Raw genomic sequence first — 20,043 nt, 5'->3', positions numbered from 1 at the left:
TTATTTGCCCTTTGTCCAACCAGTGACAATACCTGTAAACGCTTTGTTACATAATGGTGGGCCACCAATGATGCTTGTTTGTTGCGTTGACACTGCACTCCGCAATATTCCAGCCATTTGTAAATAATCAAGTCTGCACTAGACAACCCAGTGATCAACAACATGAGCATTGATCGATGCAAATGTGATACGATTTGAGCCAAACTCGGCCCGCCTGACCACCCGATCCGGCTAGTCGCCTCTTACTAAGAAGCACGGGATGTGAAGATGCGGGTTAGAATTGGTCTTCATCAAACCAGGTTTGCAAGGGGCGACTAACGTGCTGACTTACTTGACACTGTCATCGTATCCGAATTGTGGAGATCGATTGATCACTGGGTTGTCTAGTCCGGACTTCATTACACACCCTTGTATATTTGCAAGGTGCAACTAACCGTCACGCCTCTTACAAGCATGGGTTGCTGAAGACAAATTGCATACCAGAATCCAGCAATTACTCCTTTGCATGCAAAATGTCACAACATAAGGGCATCCTCTTCTTGGCAATCTAACGTGACTCCATAGTTCGATCAACTGCTTTTTTCGGAAGTAGAAACCGGTCGTATGGACAACACGGGGCGCGGTGGGCGAGGTGGCTAAAGATCCAGACTAGTGATCAGCGAGTTTGAGGTGTCGGGATCTCGCCCATCTGTGACCGGCCGTAAAATCCCGGAGTAAACTTTGTGTTCAGACTGTTTCCGTACTGTCACTGGCGTACTGTTCACAACCCTGTGCACTCTAAAGAACCCACCAATCCGTAGGTATATGACCAGATGGATGCCACATGAATACGTGCAAACATCTTGTTGCGGGTGCAGCAACGTGCAGTTAACTTTGACATAGTACCGTGACTTATGTGTCCCAATAGACACAGCTGTGAATTGGGTACCGCTTTAGGAGAACCACAATAAACTTTCTACGCCTAGTGGCATCAAGAGTTGTATACTTGAGATTATATTAATAATACAGTGTGACGTTAAGACTGGCATTCTATGATGGAGGGAAACAAATACCAAGCCCTTAAGGAAGCACTGGTTGCATGGATACATACAGGATATATCTATCCTATATTAACACACACAGCACATACACGGCAATAGTTTATTTATAAATATATCTGTACATATAATATGTTACATTTTGTACAGGGCTTATATAGGGTCCCAGCTGTTCAGAGATCTGACAAAACTTGCTGGCACACTCAGTGTCGGTTTTTCAGACAACCTTAGTCCTCATTATAGTACATGAGAAAAAATAGACATTTCGTTACACTCTGACACAATTGGGCTTCAGACTTTCTCAAAACAACGTATTTTGCGTCACGGAATATAAATTACCTAAAATTATCAAAGTGAACACGATTGATACTTTTGAGCCTGCTGATAAAGCTTGGTAAAACTTTGTAGGGTACAAAGCGAAACTTGCTCCCAAAAAGGATGCCAATACTCAGCAGATTGAACCAAAGTATTTTGTCACAAGCATCTTCAAAACCCAGCATGTGAAGCAATTGAACATTTTAATTTCCCTGTGTATTTTAGGTAAATAGTTGGGAAATCCAAAACAGCTTTATCTTCATTCTTCAAAACCACATCTCTTGTCACAGATGATAGAAACTTGTTGAGTTTCACATGACAAAGGGGACCACTGAAATTATTTCTCCACTTCTTCAATGCCACGAGATGTAAAAACCAAAATGTACGGCCAAGCATTGTCATCCTTGCCAATTCACACAAAGTGCAACAGCACACACTATTAGAATACAGTAAGACAATCGTAAGTTACAAGTTTATGACACTTTCATCTTGAAGGCTGAGCCTGTTACATAACATATCGTCCCCTTTTTCTCTGACTCCACATCTTCACAAGATTGACACTGGCATGTTTTGAACACAAATAACCGACATCAACTATGACGCATCTGTTTACATCTCATCATATGAGTAAATGCTGGCATACGATACTTGTCTAACAATACCTACAAGAAGACGCTCAGAAAGCATTTCCGTCAGTCGTATTATCAAGTCGTTGTGTGTTAAAGAAAAATTGATTTACACTGTATGAAACGGCAAGTGATTAAAAACCATGGCTTATTGGTGAGAACAGGACTTGGTTTTCCTTCATCATTACATCTTCTAAAAATACCTCAAACAATTAGCTAAAGGTTCCAGCATTAGTGAACACCTTTTTAGTGATTACATATCTGATAGAATGCAGCCCACAGTTTCCACAATAAATATATCTACAGTCAATCTTGTTCAGCCATTTTACAATGTAAATCTCATCATAGTTTTGTTGAATGAACTCTGCACCATGTTATCATGATTATTCGGTCATGAGAGATCTCAGGAAGTCTTTTGATAATGTAAGTTTAAGGTATCTTTGAACATATTTCATTCGCAAAAAATATATTTTTTTCAAAATGAAGGCATGAGACTTGGTACAAAAGTCCATATGAAGTTTATGGGCGACACAAATCTTACAAAATAAATACTACAGTCTGTTTATATAAATGTGAAGGCTCCTATCCATTTCATAAAAGAACTGGACTGTTACATGTCAAATATTGTAATTCTCCATAGCCCTTTACAAGGCCTGTAAATTTCTAATTGTGACGGCAGAACAATAGCTACTGTGTTTTATCAACTTCCAAAGTATACATTCACACTAAAATGTCTGCAGTGATACAAGGTGCAAACTATAAGTCATCTTCATGGGTCCTATTTCAACAGCTGTTAATCTACTTCTTCACATGTGATTTAAACACACTTTACAGGAGTCGTCAGCTGAATAATATGTAAGGAGGAAGAAATTTATGGTGAGTGAGTGACTTGGACTTAATGCCACTTTTCACAGTGTTCCAGTTATGCCAGTCAGCTTGATGTGGAGTGAGTGAGTTTAGTTTTCCCGTAGCACTCAGCAATATTCCAGCTATATGGCAGTGGTCTGTGAATAATCAAGTCTGGACCAGACAAACCAGTGATCAACAGCATGAACACTGATCTATGCAACTGGGTTACCATGACATTTGTCAGCCAAGCCGAGCCTGGTTAGTCCACAAGCATGGGTTACTGAAGATCAATTCTAACAAAGATCTTCAAAGGTCTGAAAACATCTTAAGTGAATCAGGTCACTGATGTCACTTTGGTGAAACCCACTGCATGTGTTAGCTGCTAACAAACCTAGAATCAGAAAACTGTGATTCCTAACCATGGTTATAGTGTCCTGGTAAGCTCAAGGGACATAATTCTCCACATCAAATTGCACCATCTAGAAACTGACAAATCCATGCTCAGAAATTTAGAAACATGTTCCTATTAATGCAAACAGCAACTTGTTTTTCTCCATGGAGCCACATAGCTCTCTTCTAAAAAAGGATATTACAACACTATAAAACAGCTATTAATGGTTATTCATAAAGTTGGATAAAAAAAATACCTAAAAGTGAACTAGCATAGATAAGGCTTAGTTTAAATACATACATATAGATATGAACAATAACTGCCTGTTGCTGTACACAATGCTGAATCTCTGATAAGATGCTGGAAAAAATAAAAGCATAAAATGAATTTTATACATGTCTATGTGTGTAAGATAAAAAGTTAAACTCCCATCATTAACAAAGCTGAGACAAGCTCCACACAGCAACATGTGGCACTGAAGCTGAGTACAACATACCTTCAACAACAAATATTGAAAAATCACTACCTACACAACAACTATCAAGTCTATTATATAACAAACTATTTAAAAAGCAATTTACATTTGTTGTATAATGTAAGTGCAGCTTGTACATGTAACACTGGATCTTACTATACACTGGTGACATTTATACTGTACACTTCTCTGTACAAATCTACTATGTATCACCGCATATAATGTGATTTTTCATACCTGAAATAAGAGGGCTCAGGGCTATAGACCAGCTGGACCTATCACAAATCAGTAGGGTGATTGTCAGTCACCAAGGTAACCTTAACGCAATTTTAACGAATGGGAGTTAAGATTAACCTTAGTAAAGGTTGCTTCATGTAAGGACCCTGGTGTATATAGATTAGCATTGATTTTGAAGGTTTGTAGATAAGGGTCGTCTTAGGTCGCATTATATGCAGTGATATACAGTATCTGGTCCATGGTATTTAAACATACCCCATGGTAGTTGATTGGTCCATTTCACTGGGATACAAGGTAGAGATAACCATTCTTGGCAATTTCAGACTTTGATTATAGGGGTGTGTTTATCAATAATATCATCTGTTGGTCTTACCCCTAAAGCTACCTGTTAAGTTAGGACAACAAGCAAGCTTTATTCATTTTCAAACATTTACTCTGATGGCAAGATATTCATACTAATCTACTAAAAAACGAAGCTTTTAGGAAATCATTCTCACAATTTTTACCTTCTTATTCTTCTGCACTATTTCTACCTAGAGATTCCCTCTTCCCTGCATTTCTACTGGGAATTATGCATTTTGTGATCTCATTACATAGATATTTTACTCCTTTATCTTAAGACTGCAGAGGAATAAAATACAGTTAAATCCTAGTCCAGAGTCTTGGATACACGAAATACAGAGAAATCCTATTTCTGGCCATAAAAGGAATGCAACACTGTTAAATCCTTGTGAGTCCTAGATGAAGCTCAGTGGAATCCTACTTCTGATCTTCAGGTGAACAAAGCATAGTGGAATCCTACTTCTGATCTTCAGGTGAACAAAGTATAGTGGAATCCTACTTCTGATCTTCAGGTGAACAAAGTATAGTGGAATCCTACTTCTGATCTTCAGGTGAACAAAGTATAGTGGAATCCTACTTCTGATCTTCAGGTGAACAAAGCATAGTGGAATCCTACTTCTGATCTTCAGGTGAACAAAGTATAGTGGAATCCTACTTCTGATCCTTGGAGGAATAAAGAACAGTTAAATCCTACTTTTGATTCTTAGTTGAACCAAGTACACTTAAATCCTATATCTGACCAGAAAAGTGTATTCCAAGATAACAGTTAAGCCTAAGATGAACAAAGTACACATGAATCCTTGTCCTGACTTTTTCTTCAAATGAGTCATTATGATTCAGATATGTCTAAGTGTAATGAAGCACAGCAGCTGCAACTATGTGGAAAACACCACTGCCATTGCCATTGTACTCAGGCCAAGCAGTTACCATAGTTACCATTCCAGTCTTTGGTGAATGAGGATACTGGGATTATGGTATCACCATTTTGAAATATCACAGGAAATTAGTGTGAGCGAGTGAATGAAGTCTTCATCGGATATTTTTCAGTCTTTCACAGCAGTTTTGATTTTCAGTCTATTTATAGCTTAACAATGCACTCAGAATCCCAGCTATATCGTCATGGTCTGTAAATAATTGCCTCTGGCCCATACAAACCAGTGATCAACAGCATGAGCATCAATCTGCAGTAAACATTGCTGGATAGGAGTTGAAGATTCATCAAGTGATAGTGTGCAGTGTTCCAATGTGAGCACCCGATAATTGATACAAAATAATACGTATACAAACTATGTGTACATGAGTGTGTACATGAGTGTGTACACGAGAATACATATCTGATAAACATGGTCCTGTTGGGTATCTAGTATTACGTCTAGTCCGCTGAATCTTATTGCAAATCTACCTGACAAAAGGCAGGGTTGTTATGTTCTACACCAAAATGAGAAATTCAACTGCATCAACAAGGCACCTTGTAAATATGACAAACCACCGATGCCAGTGTTGGCATAAATGTGATCTATTAATATTCCTTCATATTACACATGATCTGTGCATTCATCACACCATGTAATTCCAACAGGATCCATTATGTGATCCACTGTATGATCCACAGAGCCAACAAGTTATTCAGGTAACCTTGATATGATCCTTAAACAGGTTACGTGACTTTCAGATGCAAAATATCCAACATATGACGCATACATTGGAAAGATGATTGATGATCCTATACATCTAAAAACAGCCCCTCTACCTAGCATGTCAAAACAAAATATCAGCAAGGTAAAAGTCAGGTCAAAACAAAATAACAAAGTTTTCTCCTGAACACTAGTAGTATCTTCTACAGGCTCTCCAGGGTGACAAGCCAAAATGTCTGCCATTCTTCTTCTGTGCCATGAGGCTATCTTGTGGCCTTCTGTTTATGTCAGGAGGCTGAGTGTCTGTGCCATGAGACTGACTGAGTGAAGATCCTGTTTAAGGCTAACTGTCTATGCCATGAGGCAATGTCTTGAGGCTACCTGTCTCTGCCACGAGGCTATTAATCTATGCCATGAGGTTATCAGTCTATGCCACGAAGCTACCTGTCTCTGCCACGAGGCTATCTGTCTATGCCATGAGGCTATCTGTAAGCTGGATGCTACCGAGCTGATGCCACCGACAGATCTCCTTGGAGAGGTCGAGATCTCGGAGCTTGAGGTACACAGAGCCCATGAGGTTGTTCTGCCCCAGCGCCTGGTCCCACACTGACACCTGGAGGACTCGCTGCTGAATTTTCTCTAGTGGCATCTTGTACTCAATCTGGAAACAGATGGTGAATGCAAGAAATGTTGAATGTTGGAATGTTGGAAGAAGTGAATATTGGAAACAGTATAACTACACAACAGTGAATATTAGAAACAGTAGAATGGGAACAGTCAATGACTGAAACAGACTATTGAACAATCAATGACTGAAACAGATTATTGGACAGTCAATGATTAGAGATTATTGAACAGTCACTAACTGAAACAAATTATTGAACAGTCATGATTGAAAATGAGATTACTGAACAGTCAATGACTGAGACCGAGACTGTTAAAAACAGTCAGTGACTGAAACACAGATTATTAAACAGAGATTGTTAGGAAAAGTCAGTGATTGAAACAGAGATTATTAAACAGAAATTGTTAGGAAAAGTCAGTGATTGAAACAGAGATTATTGAATAGAAATTGTTAGGAACAGTCAGTGAGTAAAACAGAGATTATTGAACAGAGATTGTTAGGAACAGTCAGTGATTGAAACAGAGATTACAGGAACAGTGATTGTTAGAACAGTCAGTGAATGAAACAGAGATTATTGAACAGAGTTTGTTAGGAACAGTCAGTGATTGAAACACAGATAATTGAACAGAGATTGTTAGGAAAAGTCAGTGATTAAAACAGAGATTATTGAACAGTGATCGCTAGGAACAGTCAGTGATTGAAACAGAGATTATTGAACAGTGATTGTTAGGAACAGTCAGTGAATGAAACAGATTATTGAACAGTGATTGTTAGGAAAAGTCAGTGATTGAAACAGAGATTATTAAACAGAGATTGTTAGGAAAAGTCAGTGATTGAAACAGAGATTATTGAACAGAAATTGTTAGGAACAGTCAGTGATTAAAACAGAGATTATTGAACAGTGATTGTTAGGAACGGTCAGTGATTGAAACACAGATAATTGAACAGAGATTGTTAGGAACAGTCAGTGATTGAAACTGAGATTATTAAAGAGAAATTGTTAGGAAAAGTCAGTGATTGAAACAGAGATTATTGAATAGAAATTGTTAGGAACAGTCAGTGATTAAAACAGAGATTATTGAACAGTGATTGTTAGGAACAGTCAGTGATTGAAACAGAGATTACAGGAACAGTGATTGTTAGAACAGTCAGTGAATGAAACAGAGATTATTGAACAGAGATTGTTAGGAACAGTCAGTGATTGAAACAGGTTATTGAACAGAGGTTGTTCGGAACAGTCAGTGATTAAAACAGAGATTACTGAAAAGTGATTGTTAGGAACAGACAGTGAATGAAACAGAGATTATTGAACAGTGATCACTAGGAACAGTCAGTGATTGAAACAGAGATTATTGAACAGTGATTGTTAGGAACAGTCAGTGAATGAAACAGAGATTATTGAACAGAGAGTGTTAGGAACAGTCAGTGAATGAAACAGATTATTGAACAGAGATTGTTAGGAAAAGTCAGTGATTGAAACAGAGATTATTAAACAGAGATTGTTAGCAAAAGTCAGTGATTGAAACAGAGATTTTTGAACAGAAATTGTTAGGAACAGTCAGTGATTAAAACAGAGATTATTAAACAGTGATTGTTAGGAACGGTCAGTGATTGAAACACAGATAATTGAACAGAGATTGTTAGGAACAGTCAGTGATTGAAACAGGTTATTGAACAGAGGTTGTTAGGAACAGTCAGTGATTGAAACAGAGATTACAGGAACAGTGATTGTTAGAACAGTCAGTGAATGAAACAGAGATTATTGAACAGAGATTGTTAGGAACAGTCAGCGATTGAAACAGGTCATTGAACAGAGGTTGTTAGGAACAGTCAGTGATTGAAACACAGATAATTGAACAGAGATTGTTAGGAACAGTCAGTGATTAAAACAGAGATTACTGAAAAGTGATCGTTAGGAACAGTCAGTGAATGAAACAGAGATTATTGAACAGTGATCGTTAGGAACAGTCAGTGATTGAAACAGAGATTATTGAACAGTGATTGTTAGGAACAGTCAGTGAATGAAACAGAGATTATTGAACAGAGAGTGTTAGGAACAGTCAGTGAATGAAACAGAGATTATTGAACAGAAATTGTTAGGAACAGTCAGTTAATGAAACAGAGATAATTGAACAGTGATTGTTAAGAACAGTCAGTGATTGAAACAGAATGGTTAAACAGAGATTGTTAGGAACAGACAGTCTTTGAAACAGAGATTATTGAACAGATATCAATAGGAACAGCCAGTGATTCAAACAGAGATTGTTGGTAACAATGAAAGAGAAGATTGTTGATTAAAGTTGGTGGACGTAACAGTAACACTGACCACTTCGTTATATGTAGGATGTGCACTGTTCTTCATCACTTTAGTCTTCTGCTTGGTCTGCTTCTCAGGGTCAGGCAGGAGATACGTCTTCACATACGGGCTGGGGAAGTCAGGCCCGGGGGACTAGGGGAAATAGAGCATGTTCTGGTTAAATATAATCCACTAATCCACCCGATGAGGAATCTTATGGGCTATCTGAACATGACCAATTAACCCCTGGTTGGAAGGAGCCACAAAATGTATGAAGTGGGTGCTCACTGAGTATTGACCTTGATGGCATGAATCATCCTCACAATTTGGTTCTCAAGATTAGTATTATTACTGCATCATTATGTGGTCCATTTAGCTTCACAGCGTCTCTGAGAGGCATTTAGAAGTTGGAGCAGTTGGAAAGATAGCACAATATAATATACATGAACAGCTTCTTTATCACACTGAGATAGATGTTCCACTGTACATTCACTTGCTTCATGATAGTGTTAGAAACTACACTGAAATGTTGCTCTCACTGCAGTAATAAAGTTCTTCAAACAGATATTGAATCCAAACCTGACTATTTACAAGGTTCCTCTTTAAATACTTAGAAGTTGGGTAGATAAAGAATGAGGACTACTTTTATGTATATATTTCTTCACTGTGTACAGTTCGACAGAGTTTCTAATGTCTCTGTCAAGCAAGTGATGACATTCTTTATTTACAGATAAGACTATGGCTAATGTTCCACTCACCAGATCCTTGGCATGCATGATGAGCACCTGTAGAGAGTCCTTCTTGTACTGTAGAGATAGCTGCACCTCCCCACACACACCTGTAGCATTGCTCGTCGTCTGCATCACCGGCCCTGGAACAGATGGCATCATCACGATAGTAAAAGATAGCTTCCTCTCACAAAGGTCATGTTACAACAGAGGCACTATGAATGATGGATGGAGAACTACCTCCACCGTTATTGATTGAAATAGTAAATATCAGTTTTGTCTTGGCGTGTTCAGTAATTGCATTAATTTTTTAGTAATTTTAGTAAAACTTGTAGCATTTTATCAGCATTATCAGACTTAGCACTCTCCTACTGAAACAAGCAGTTTCTATTTGCTGGCTACTTTAGAAAGTGTTAATAAGCATTACTCCTTGTGAGTGTGGATCTGTTCACTTGCTGTTTCCTGGCTTTGAGTCATTGCAGAAAGTTCTATCTAATTTCAGTAATTACAAAATCGATTCATATCAAGGTAGGACAGGATGTAACAAGTCAGTACATGGTTCAAAACCTACAACACCTATCCCTAAATAGCTTCCCTGCCTGGTGCTTGGCTTTAGTGGTACAAGAAGGACCGGTCAGTTCTGAGTCAGTTTAATGTCTGAGTTGGGTATTCATATTTAACAGTGGCATCATATCTCAGTGAGCTAGTACTATAAAACCAGTGTAAGTCTGGGCTAGTACAAGCAGCCACACATACACAAGCATGCATGTCAGAATATCAGCGACATGTTCTTTAGTACAATGTTAAGCCCACCTTCACCTCACCTAAATATCTTCAGGCAAATTTACCCCCCAAATGTCACCACACATATATTTGTGCTCCACCAGTGCTTGAAATACCTGCATGCTCAGACAACCTTGGCTGGGTTATTTTTAACACTGACTGCCAGATTCTAAAATTCACACGCCAAACAATCGGGTTAAATTTAGACATACTATCGCACATAAAAATATTTTCTTGGCAAGTAAGTTTTGGTCCGGGCTGGCAGGTTATACATCTAACTATCCCTGTCATCTGGTGGAAGGTTTTGGGAGTTTCATACTCTGGCTGCATGAACCCCTAGCTGAGATCCCACCTACCTCTAATCCCAGGGCTGATGTTGTTGGCACTGCTGTTCTCCTGCTCGTCTCTCAACAAGGTGTGGAAGAATGTGTAGACGAGATCACACTGAAACACACACAGTGATAAACTTGGCTTTACAGAATACTTCAGATATAGCAAGACTTATCTTTCCTCACACATAAATGTTGCTGTCTGATTGGCTGAGCACTCTTCTATTATTTTCAATGTACCCCATGTACACCCGAGGTGCATTCCAATACACCCTGCTGCCAATAGTAACTCATTCAGTACTTTGTGGTAATTACTTTGTCGTTTCGAATAGCATTAAATGATGATGCATGGAAATGACTTATGTTTTGCAAATGGAAGGGAGATAACTCTAAATCTGTTTTTCTTGTGTTGTCTGCAAAATCTAGCAATAGCTATGAAAACATTTGACTCTCTTTCCAATAAATAAAGTTTGACAAAACGTTCAAATGTAGTCCCTGTGAGTACCAAGAGGGGGAATTACACTGCTGCTACTTTACTAAGTCAATACCTGTGGGAAAAACAAGCAAGATGCATTATTAGAATCATTTGATTCACACGGGTTGGCTGAAGTGTGCGATCCGATACCCATGCTTCTAATAGTTCAAAATTAACATTGAGGTGCTCAGTAAGATAAATAAGTTGTTCAGTGGTCCCTCCGGGACCATTGGGTTGAGTTACCCCCGATGTTTGTCTATTTTCCCCTTGGGCTCAGGGAACATAAACAAACATCAAACATGAACAAACATCAAGGGTACCTCAACCCATGCCCCCTTCGTGACCAGTGAACAACTTATAATGTCCAAAATATACCCAAATACAAACATATCTACACAAGTGACAAATTATCAAATTATCAGCTTTATCAGCTATATTTGGGATTACACTTTCTCAGTAAAGTATAGATTCATATACACTTGTTGGGTAGAGTCCCATGTGGGATTTGAACCCTTGCCCTCGAAGTCCGGCACCTAGTCACCAGCAAAGTCAGCAGTCCAACCCACTCAGCCGCTGCTGCTTCTGAAAAACTGGAAGCCTGAACTCTGGTGATGCTGACCACAGACTTTGTGTACTCCTCTGAAAAGTGAGTCTAAGTAAACTTAGTCTCAATACTTACCTGAAGTGACCTCCTAGGTTTTGTTAGACTCAGTAGTGTAGCGTAACGAAAAGTACTGAGACGAAAGTTTTACTTAGACTGCTGAAAAGTCTAAACTGGCATGGCTCCTACAGTCAAAAGCAGGCTGGCGATTAGGTGTCTGACTTGTCTGCAAGTGTATGTTTGAATCCCAGATGAGACTCAACCCAACAAGAGTACTTGAATCTGTACATATCAGGCATATATCAGTTTAGAGACCGAGGAATGTTTTACAGGTCATTCCTACACATATTACATGCTACTCCAGAGAAGTACCATAATACTATAATACTTATCAATACTTCATAAACCTCTCACGAAGTGACCCAGGGTGTTGTGAACATATATAGCACTCCCTGTTTTCCGATCTGCCATTACTATTTTGTGAATGGTACCACATCCTTTACAACTGTACCAAAGCAAGGAATGAAACCCAACTCTTGAGTAACATCAAAACATGTGAGTTGACATGACCTGTGTAATAAAAGAAACTTTTGGTATCTTCATTTATACATAAGTGAAGTTGGACTAATGGCAGTTTCAAGAGTATTTCAGAACACAGTGAGTAAGTGTAGTTTTATGCTGCAATGATCCTGCAATATCACTGCAGGTCATACCAGAAATGTGCTTTGGACATTTTATCCATGTAGGGAATTGAACCCAAGTCTTTTCTGTGATGAGCAAACACCTTAACCAAGACGCTACTCCCACCTCCTATTTCAATATATAGGGTGTGTCAGTTTGATTTTGGAGGAGCTGTATGGTGTTGTCATACCAGGATTCGAACCCAGGATTACAGGCTGCTGGCAATGATGGAATAAGGGTATAAGAAAGTCAGTGTGCTTTCTTATTTCATTGTTTAGTTGGAGATGCTAAATTCAACAGCTTACAGGGAGTCCTTACCTCAGAAATTTCGGGTGCTTTTTGCCACAAAGCCTCCAGAAATTGACGTATCTCGACACCACGACTTTCTGCTACTGTTCTGATATTGCTACGTCCCAGAACCATCCTAAACAACAAGGAATATAGAAGATAATTGCATGTTGAAATATAAACAAAATAACACAACATATTTCTATATGCTGGCCAGTCGATACTTTAAGGTACAGCAAGTCTTGAAAATCCAGGTCTGAACTAGTCTGCAACAGCCTATGCTTGTCAAAAGAGGTGACTTGACAGGATCAAGTGTCGGAGGTTTGCAGACTTAGTTCAGGCATGTCCTTGCATCTCAAGTATATCTATCAATGCTCATGACATCAATCACTAGATTGTTTCATCAAGATTTGATTAGGTAATCACCACCATCATATACCTGTAATATTGTGAGTTAAAACAAATTACAAATTAATTGTCCGATGAAACAGTTTTATCAACAAACAACTGAATTGACATTTTGACATTATTTACGTTTCTTACCAAAGCAACAACTGACATTTATCATGGTAAGTCATTGCGAAACCCTCCCTCAGGGAATAAACACTTAATACATCTCCTGCAACGACAAACATGTTCGTTGATGACTCAAGCGTAAGCCGTGACTGCAGACTTTACCTTGTGGAGAAGTTTGGCCACGTGACCAGTGAGAAGATGGACGCAAGCTTATCGCGGAACTCAACAAACTCCTGGAACAGCCGGTAGATGTGTGTGTGGACACGCTCGTCCTGACGCTCAACAAGCAGCTTGTAGATCTGGCCAGAAAACAGTTGTAATTGCAGTAAATATCAAATACTTGTAAAAACTAAAGAAGAGGCCATGTCCTTTGAATATCTGCAAATACTTGTAAATAATTATACAAGTACATTAATACTAAATATACTGAACAGCAAAAGAAATGCAAATTTTGAAAAAAAATGAAATCTCATAAAAGTAAGTGTTCATGTTTATGTCTTCTATCTAAAAACCTGACAAAAAAAATCAAGCTGCGTTTCTCTTGCTGTTCAAAATATTTATGAATACTAGTCAATGTTAGGAAATAGTTGTAAATATTCAGATATCTGTAAATATCTGTGAGCTTTAAGACCTCCTGACCCAAAACTTTCACCAAGCATGCTTTCACTTACATAATGCTTTTCTGGAGTGTATCTTTTGTCGAAGGACACCAGCTCAACACGCAATATCTTCCCATCAGTCTGCATGCTGAGCAGAACAAAGAAATCAGTGTACACACACAGGACACACACAGGACACACACAGGACATACATATGATGTGGTTTTATGGTCTGATTAAGACCTTGGGTCCTAAAGGACAGATTCAGATGTGGCTGGTCTGGCAGCCTGAGACAACTATAATATACTGGGATGGGTAACTTGGGTTTGGTGGGTCCTGAGTAAAACACCTGTAACCACTGGATTAACCAGGTCTGCGGTTTATAATGTGATATTGTGCTTAAGTAACCCACTGATCCATAACACAAATGTCAGAAGCAAATGGGATGTTGCTGAGTGCGGGGTTAAGCAAAAATCAAACCTACAAACCAAAGCATTACTTGGAAACTTGGATTTGCCAAGTCAACAAGAGGTGTTAGCATTTATATACCTCAATCATGAAATAACAGCAAATGAAGCAAACAGGATCCCCAGCAAAAAACTGTTTACTTTCTTCTCCGGTAAGAGAGACTTTCTACAATTGTGTTTCTGACGTGATGTGAATGTAAACAAAACAACGTTACTAAGAGGTGGACAGAAATCTGAGTGATTTGATTGTTTGCAAGCTTCTTACTTCTTGTAGGAATTCAGAAAAGTCCTAAGTGTAATAACTTGAATGCTACTAGTTGATATAACATTGGTATGATGAAAGTGTTCTTACATTGCTACAATGTTGCATGCTACAAGTTGTTACTACAAGTCGTAACTACACCTGCATCAGTTCTTTTATTATATACCTGTATGTTTTGGGCACAAAGGACAGCAGCGCCCCCTCCTGGTGAGATGAGAACTTGAGCTGAGCAAGGTTGTGGATGAAGAAGTTAAACTGTGTGAACACCGACTTGAGGCTCTCTTCTATCATCCTACAATGAACATCAGAAATACGTGATGATGCGGAGATTCTGGTCATCACCATATTTCAGTCAGTATTTGAGTTAATAATCAGACTGAACAGAGAGAGGACACAATCAATGTCAAGGTTACCTTGTAAACAATGCAGCGGCCTGAGCGTCAGATTGTCCAGGAAGCAACGTCTGTCTCACATACGCCGCCGCCCTTTCAGACACACCTGGTATACCTGACCGTGCCATCTGGGAACAATAAACTACCCATTAAGAAACAGACTAAAAACAGCAATCAATTGGTAACTGCAGTATGACATGTGCCCAATGAAGCAATGTCATTCAAAGAGGCATTAGGTCAAAGTCGCAATAATTCAGCAATATCACAGTGTCATGTTAATAATCAAGCCTAAGCAAGTGTTTGATGGTAAGATCTCATCATATCAAAAACAGTTCGAAGGATGCATTATGGCAAGGATGGACCAGATATTAAAAGGATTAATGATTCTGAAAACAGGACAAGCCTTTGATCAGTGATCCATGTAAATCCAAGCAGTGACAGCATGCAGTGCCTGACTAGTTCCTCTGTCCTCTTCAGGACATTCGATTCTATTCAGTAACAACACAACCACAACAGAGATCTAGGAAGCATTTTGTCATTTCAAGTAAACCCACTTCAGATTATGAGTATCACATTAACTGAGGCATGATGGCTTGAAACAACAATCTCTTCCTAGGGGGTTCCAGCTATTGAAATGATTTATTTTGAATATATATTTTTGCACCTTTATTTAACAACTTAGATTTCAACCAAATAGAAACAGACAAGGAGCACAAACATTCCTATGACTACAATGTAACTATGACTGGGTGTATTAAACATCCACAATATTACAGTCCAGCCCTTACTGTTTCCATTCAGAACACCCCATCCATGAGATACAGAAATCAAAAGGACATTTTGTCCGCTCTACCAAAAACTGTGATACTGACTTGCCTGAAAGTTCACAGATGTGACTCCTATTGAGAGACAGTCAAAAGTGCATTGAGGTAAATCAAGAAATAAATCAAGAAAAAAACTGTTTTTTTAAGGATGACTAAAACTGAATTGTCCTTGATATCTTGACACAATGTTTGCACTGACCATGACAAAGAGACTGTGGAACAGATCTGCATGTTTCCGGAGAATGTTGAACGCCTTGCAACACAAGTCGACAAATCTCTGGAAGCGATCACGTCTCCGCCCACCGTCATTAATCACAAACGCCATGTCTGACGTCAACACAAATGGAACTCGATCTCTACAAGTAACATATCTGAATAAATAACTGATCATAATCATGAAAAGAGTCAAGATAATTCTTAACATACAAAATCATCCTTGACTATGAAATTATGAAATTACACAATTCTGTTCATGCTTCATTCCTTTACCAGGAGTGAATACAAAGTGCTGGTATTGCACAATGTATATTTCTTAAATATGACACTTATGATATGGTCCCATACTCTCTTTTTATCACAGTTATGTCTGAGACAAGTTTATCCTCAGGTAATATGCCTCTAGATCTGTTCATCAGTCGATGGATGTCTGGTAGGAGTTTGTAGTGTAATGCAGATCAGATGGCATGTTTCCAAGGGAGCTGAGAATAAAGTTCAAGGTCACCCTGATCTAATGACTGACAGGGCTAATAATGTATGTTTTGAGTCTGCAGTAGGGACTGGATATAGGTCATCTTGGCAGGATATGAAACTCCCTAAAATCCAGCCAGACCACAGGGCTGGTTAGAAGTAAACGTACATTTGGTTAGATTCAAATGTACCTGCCCACAAAGTATCTTCATACACATGTTAAATTTTAACCTGACCGTCAGGCAGGTGAATTTTAGAACCTGACAGTCGGTGTTCAAAATAACTTGTCCCGGGCAGCGGGTAGGTAGGTATTTCGAATGTTGATTACGGACATGCATGTTATCATAAATAATCTTCATTTCTCACCTCTTAAAGCTACCAAACATCTGCGAGTCTCCTAGAAACTTGCTGAAGTCTATATGGAACATGTGCCCTGACTGCTTCAGCATGATGTTGTCGTTGTGGCGGTCACCAATGCCAAGGACATACGTCGCCACACAGTAACCCGCACAGGAACATGTGAAGTTGTCCACAGCCTACACAAGAAATAGACATCATGCATCTCCAACAAAAATATGCTGTATACCACAGTCTGTGGGAACTTATTGGTTTGACTAGGAGAGATAAGTCTCTCTGTCAACAATTATTCAATCAAACATTGTATCACTATGGATCCATGAAGATTCGGGTTAGAACTGGACTTCAGTAACCCATGCTTATCACAAGAGGCGACTAACGGGATTGGGTGGTCAGACTCACTGACTTGGCTGACACTTGTCATCATATCTCAATTGTGTTGATCGATGCTCATGCTGTTGATCACTGAATTGTCTGATCCAGCTCCCATTGTTTACAGACAGCTGCCATATGTCTGGAGGGCTGCTTTCTTAAAACAAGCATGGAATACTGAAGACCAATTCTAACCCTGATCTTCACAGTTAAGGACATGAAAACTTGGCAACAGATATTACAGGAACTGTAAAAACTGATCCAACTATTCATTTCATGACTTGACAGAAAACCATTACAAAAACTGAATATACAAAATTTTGGGATGTCACTATGGTATACTGAACTGGAGGCAAAATACAGCGGTTCTACCATACCAAGGTATGCTGTTTCACCCTCAGTGTTTACAGTCTCTCAGTCAGGTCAAGTATTTCAGTTCTCTGGCCCAATTTCCCTGTATCTGCTGACAAAGAGTGTTCATTAGGTTTTTGGTCTGTCCTCTACCTTCTGATACTCCAGCTCTGTGGGGTTGTGTTTCTGAAGCCATTCTTTGATTGGTCGCTCTTTGAAAGACCCAGTCACACCGTAAGACACCTGGATCTTGCGTAGCGTCTCAGCCTCCGTCACCAGCTCAACAATCCCTGCACAACACAAACATATCTCCCTCACAAACCTTTCATCTCTATCATATCTAAATCCACATCACTCTGTCAGAAAGCCTCCATTTCCAAACAGAGAAGCCGCCAAAGTTCAGTGAAAAAATATCTCATTAATGACGCTTCTATAATAGAGAAAAGTTACTTCTTTGTGTGGCATTTTTAGTGAGTGAGTGAGTGAGTTTAGTTTTACGTCGCACTTAGCAATATTCCAGCTATATGGCGACGGTCTGTAAATAATCGAGTCTGGACCAGACAATCCAGTGATCAACAACATGAGCATCGATCTGCGCAATTGGGAACCGATGACATGTGTCAACCAAGTCAGCTAGTCTGACCACCCGATCCCGTTAGTCGGCTCTTACGACAAGCATAGTCACCTTTTATGGCAAGCATGGGTTGCTGAAGGCCTATTCTACCCCGGGACCTTCACGGGTCGGCATTTTTAGAAGTTGGAGAGTCAGATAAGAACAAATCTTATGGATGAACAATTTCTTCATTCAAGGGATGCAATGTTTTGATCCAAATTGTTGCATTGCTCTCATCATATTTATTTGGAGATACTTCTTTCTGGACATAATCTCGATCAGTTACAAATGTGTAACTCTCAAATCACTTCGCTGAATAGTACAGTAAGTACAGTGCCGGTTAACGATGTTTAGAAGTATGTTCTACATTTGTGATGTACCTTTCTTTGGCCCTGTCGCCAGACAGGAGAATGTGATCATCCTAAGGTCAAGGCCATCCTTGAGCCAGAGTCTGTCCATGATTTGGATCATCTGCAGAGTCAACATGTCTTGGCGAAGGTCATCTCCCACCTGTGGAGGATCCAATCAATATTTTACAGGTGAAGATGCAGTTTTCTTAGCACAGGCCCCAGATACCATGTCACAGTTTAATATGGACACAGAAGACTGATGTAATGAACTTGTGGCAGGGTTATGTTGGAAAAAGTGATGGAGGTGTCTGCCATTATCATTTTGGTGAAACCCACCAGCATCAGCAAGGGCTCAAACTCAACCAGTAGATCCTGTTCCTGCCATGTCACATCACGGCAGACCTTGGTGCCCTGGGGCCAACTCCACGAAGTGATCTCAGATGTGAGATGATCATAACACATACTTCAAACAGATTCCAGGCATTCATATTGCTAAGACTGCTTTGAGAAAATGCATTAGACACTTTGAGGTAATAGAATCTTTGGGAAGAAGGCGCTACCTTGAACATGACGTAGATGGGGTCTGATTTGGTGTTGGAGTTCTTGAACACCAGTTTGAGCGGGAATGCATTGGAGGTGAAGTAGGAGCAAGACTGGAACACAAGTTGAACACATAGTGAGTAAGTGAGTGAGTGAGTAAGTGAGTAGTGAGTGAGTGAGTGAGTGAGTGAATGAGTGAGTGAGTGAGTGAGTTTAGTTTCACACCACACTCAGCAATATTCCAGCTATATGGCAACGTCTATAAATAATCGACTCGAGAGTAGACAATCCAGTGACCAACAACATGAGCATCGATCTGCGCAATTGGGAACTGATGACATGTGTCAATCAAGTCAGTGAGCCTGACCACCCGATCCCGTTTGTCGCTTCTTACAAGCATAGTCGCCTTTTATGGCAAGCATGGGTTGCTGAAGGCCTATTCTACCCCGGGACCTGGGACCTTCACGGGTCTCCTGGCCAGAAGAAAGACCTTTGTCTGAACCAGTACATACCTGTAATGACCATGGTTTTGAACACACAGAGAAGATTAAACAATGATAGTGCATACTAAATGACTTTCCATGTAATACTGTTTTCATTAAACGAGTAAATGATTTGATAGTAAATCTTTCACAAGTTTAATAAAAATGGCATTTCACAGAAGCAAGTTTAGTATTCTGTTTATAACTCTGCAACACAATCTGATAGAAACTGCAGCAAAATGGTCTTCAGTGTAATGACTTTCAGCTTTTCGTGAGTCAAGCAATGTCTAGTGCCAATGCGACAAAGCCATGAGCATTGTGATGTCATAACTGTGAAGCGTTATGACGTCATATGTCTGGCAGTATTACACTAGTGTAATATTGACATAAAGAAATTACACTGCAGTATCTTCCACGGGAGAGAAATATGTAGAGAATACTAAACAATGTCCATGTAATACCATATGTCAAAAACTTGTGAATGGTACTGGTAGCTCAGTTGCTTTCACACGTTAGATT

General features: G+C 39.4%; 1 protein-coding gene across 1 annotated transcript in view; it reads right to left on the bottom strand.

The window, feature by feature from the left end:
- Positions 1–1,126: 1,126 nt before the first annotated feature.
- The window catches only part of LOC137261272 (phosphatidylinositol 4-phosphate 3-kinase C2 domain-containing subunit alpha-like), a 58,674-nt gene continuing 39,757 nt past the window's right edge, over positions 1,127–20,043 (bottom strand). Inside the window, exons 22-35 of the mRNA XM_067798993.1 lie at positions 19,063–19,155; positions 18,533–18,662; positions 17,693–17,829; positions 16,826–16,995; positions 15,972–16,128; positions 14,970–15,076; positions 14,723–14,848; positions 13,900–13,975; positions 13,391–13,527; positions 12,743–12,848; positions 10,695–10,782; positions 9,586–9,698; positions 8,858–8,980; positions 1,127–6,567 (exon numbers count right to left, since the gene is read on the bottom strand). Coding sequence (XP_067655094.1) covers positions 6,376–6,567; positions 8,858–8,980; positions 9,586–9,698; positions 10,695–10,782; positions 12,743–12,848; positions 13,391–13,527; positions 13,900–13,975; positions 14,723–14,848; positions 14,970–15,076; positions 15,972–16,128; positions 16,826–16,995; positions 17,693–17,829; positions 18,533–18,662; positions 19,063–19,155 — 1,755 coding nt within the window. The 3' untranslated portion in view covers positions 1,127–6,375. The remainder of the gene's footprint in view (positions 6,568–8,857; positions 8,981–9,585; positions 9,699–10,694; positions 10,783–12,742; positions 12,849–13,390; positions 13,528–13,899; positions 13,976–14,722; positions 14,849–14,969; positions 15,077–15,971; positions 16,129–16,825; positions 16,996–17,692; positions 17,830–18,532; positions 18,663–19,062; positions 19,156–20,043) is intronic.

Source organism: Haliotis asinina, chromosome 14, assembly GCF_037392515.1.
Source record: "Haliotis asinina isolate JCU_RB_2024 chromosome 14, JCU_Hal_asi_v2, whole genome shotgun sequence".
Lineage (NCBI taxonomy): Eukaryota > Metazoa > Mollusca > Gastropoda > Lepetellida > Haliotidae > Haliotis > Haliotis asinina.
This window is presented reverse-complemented; position numbering and strand designations above follow the sequence as displayed.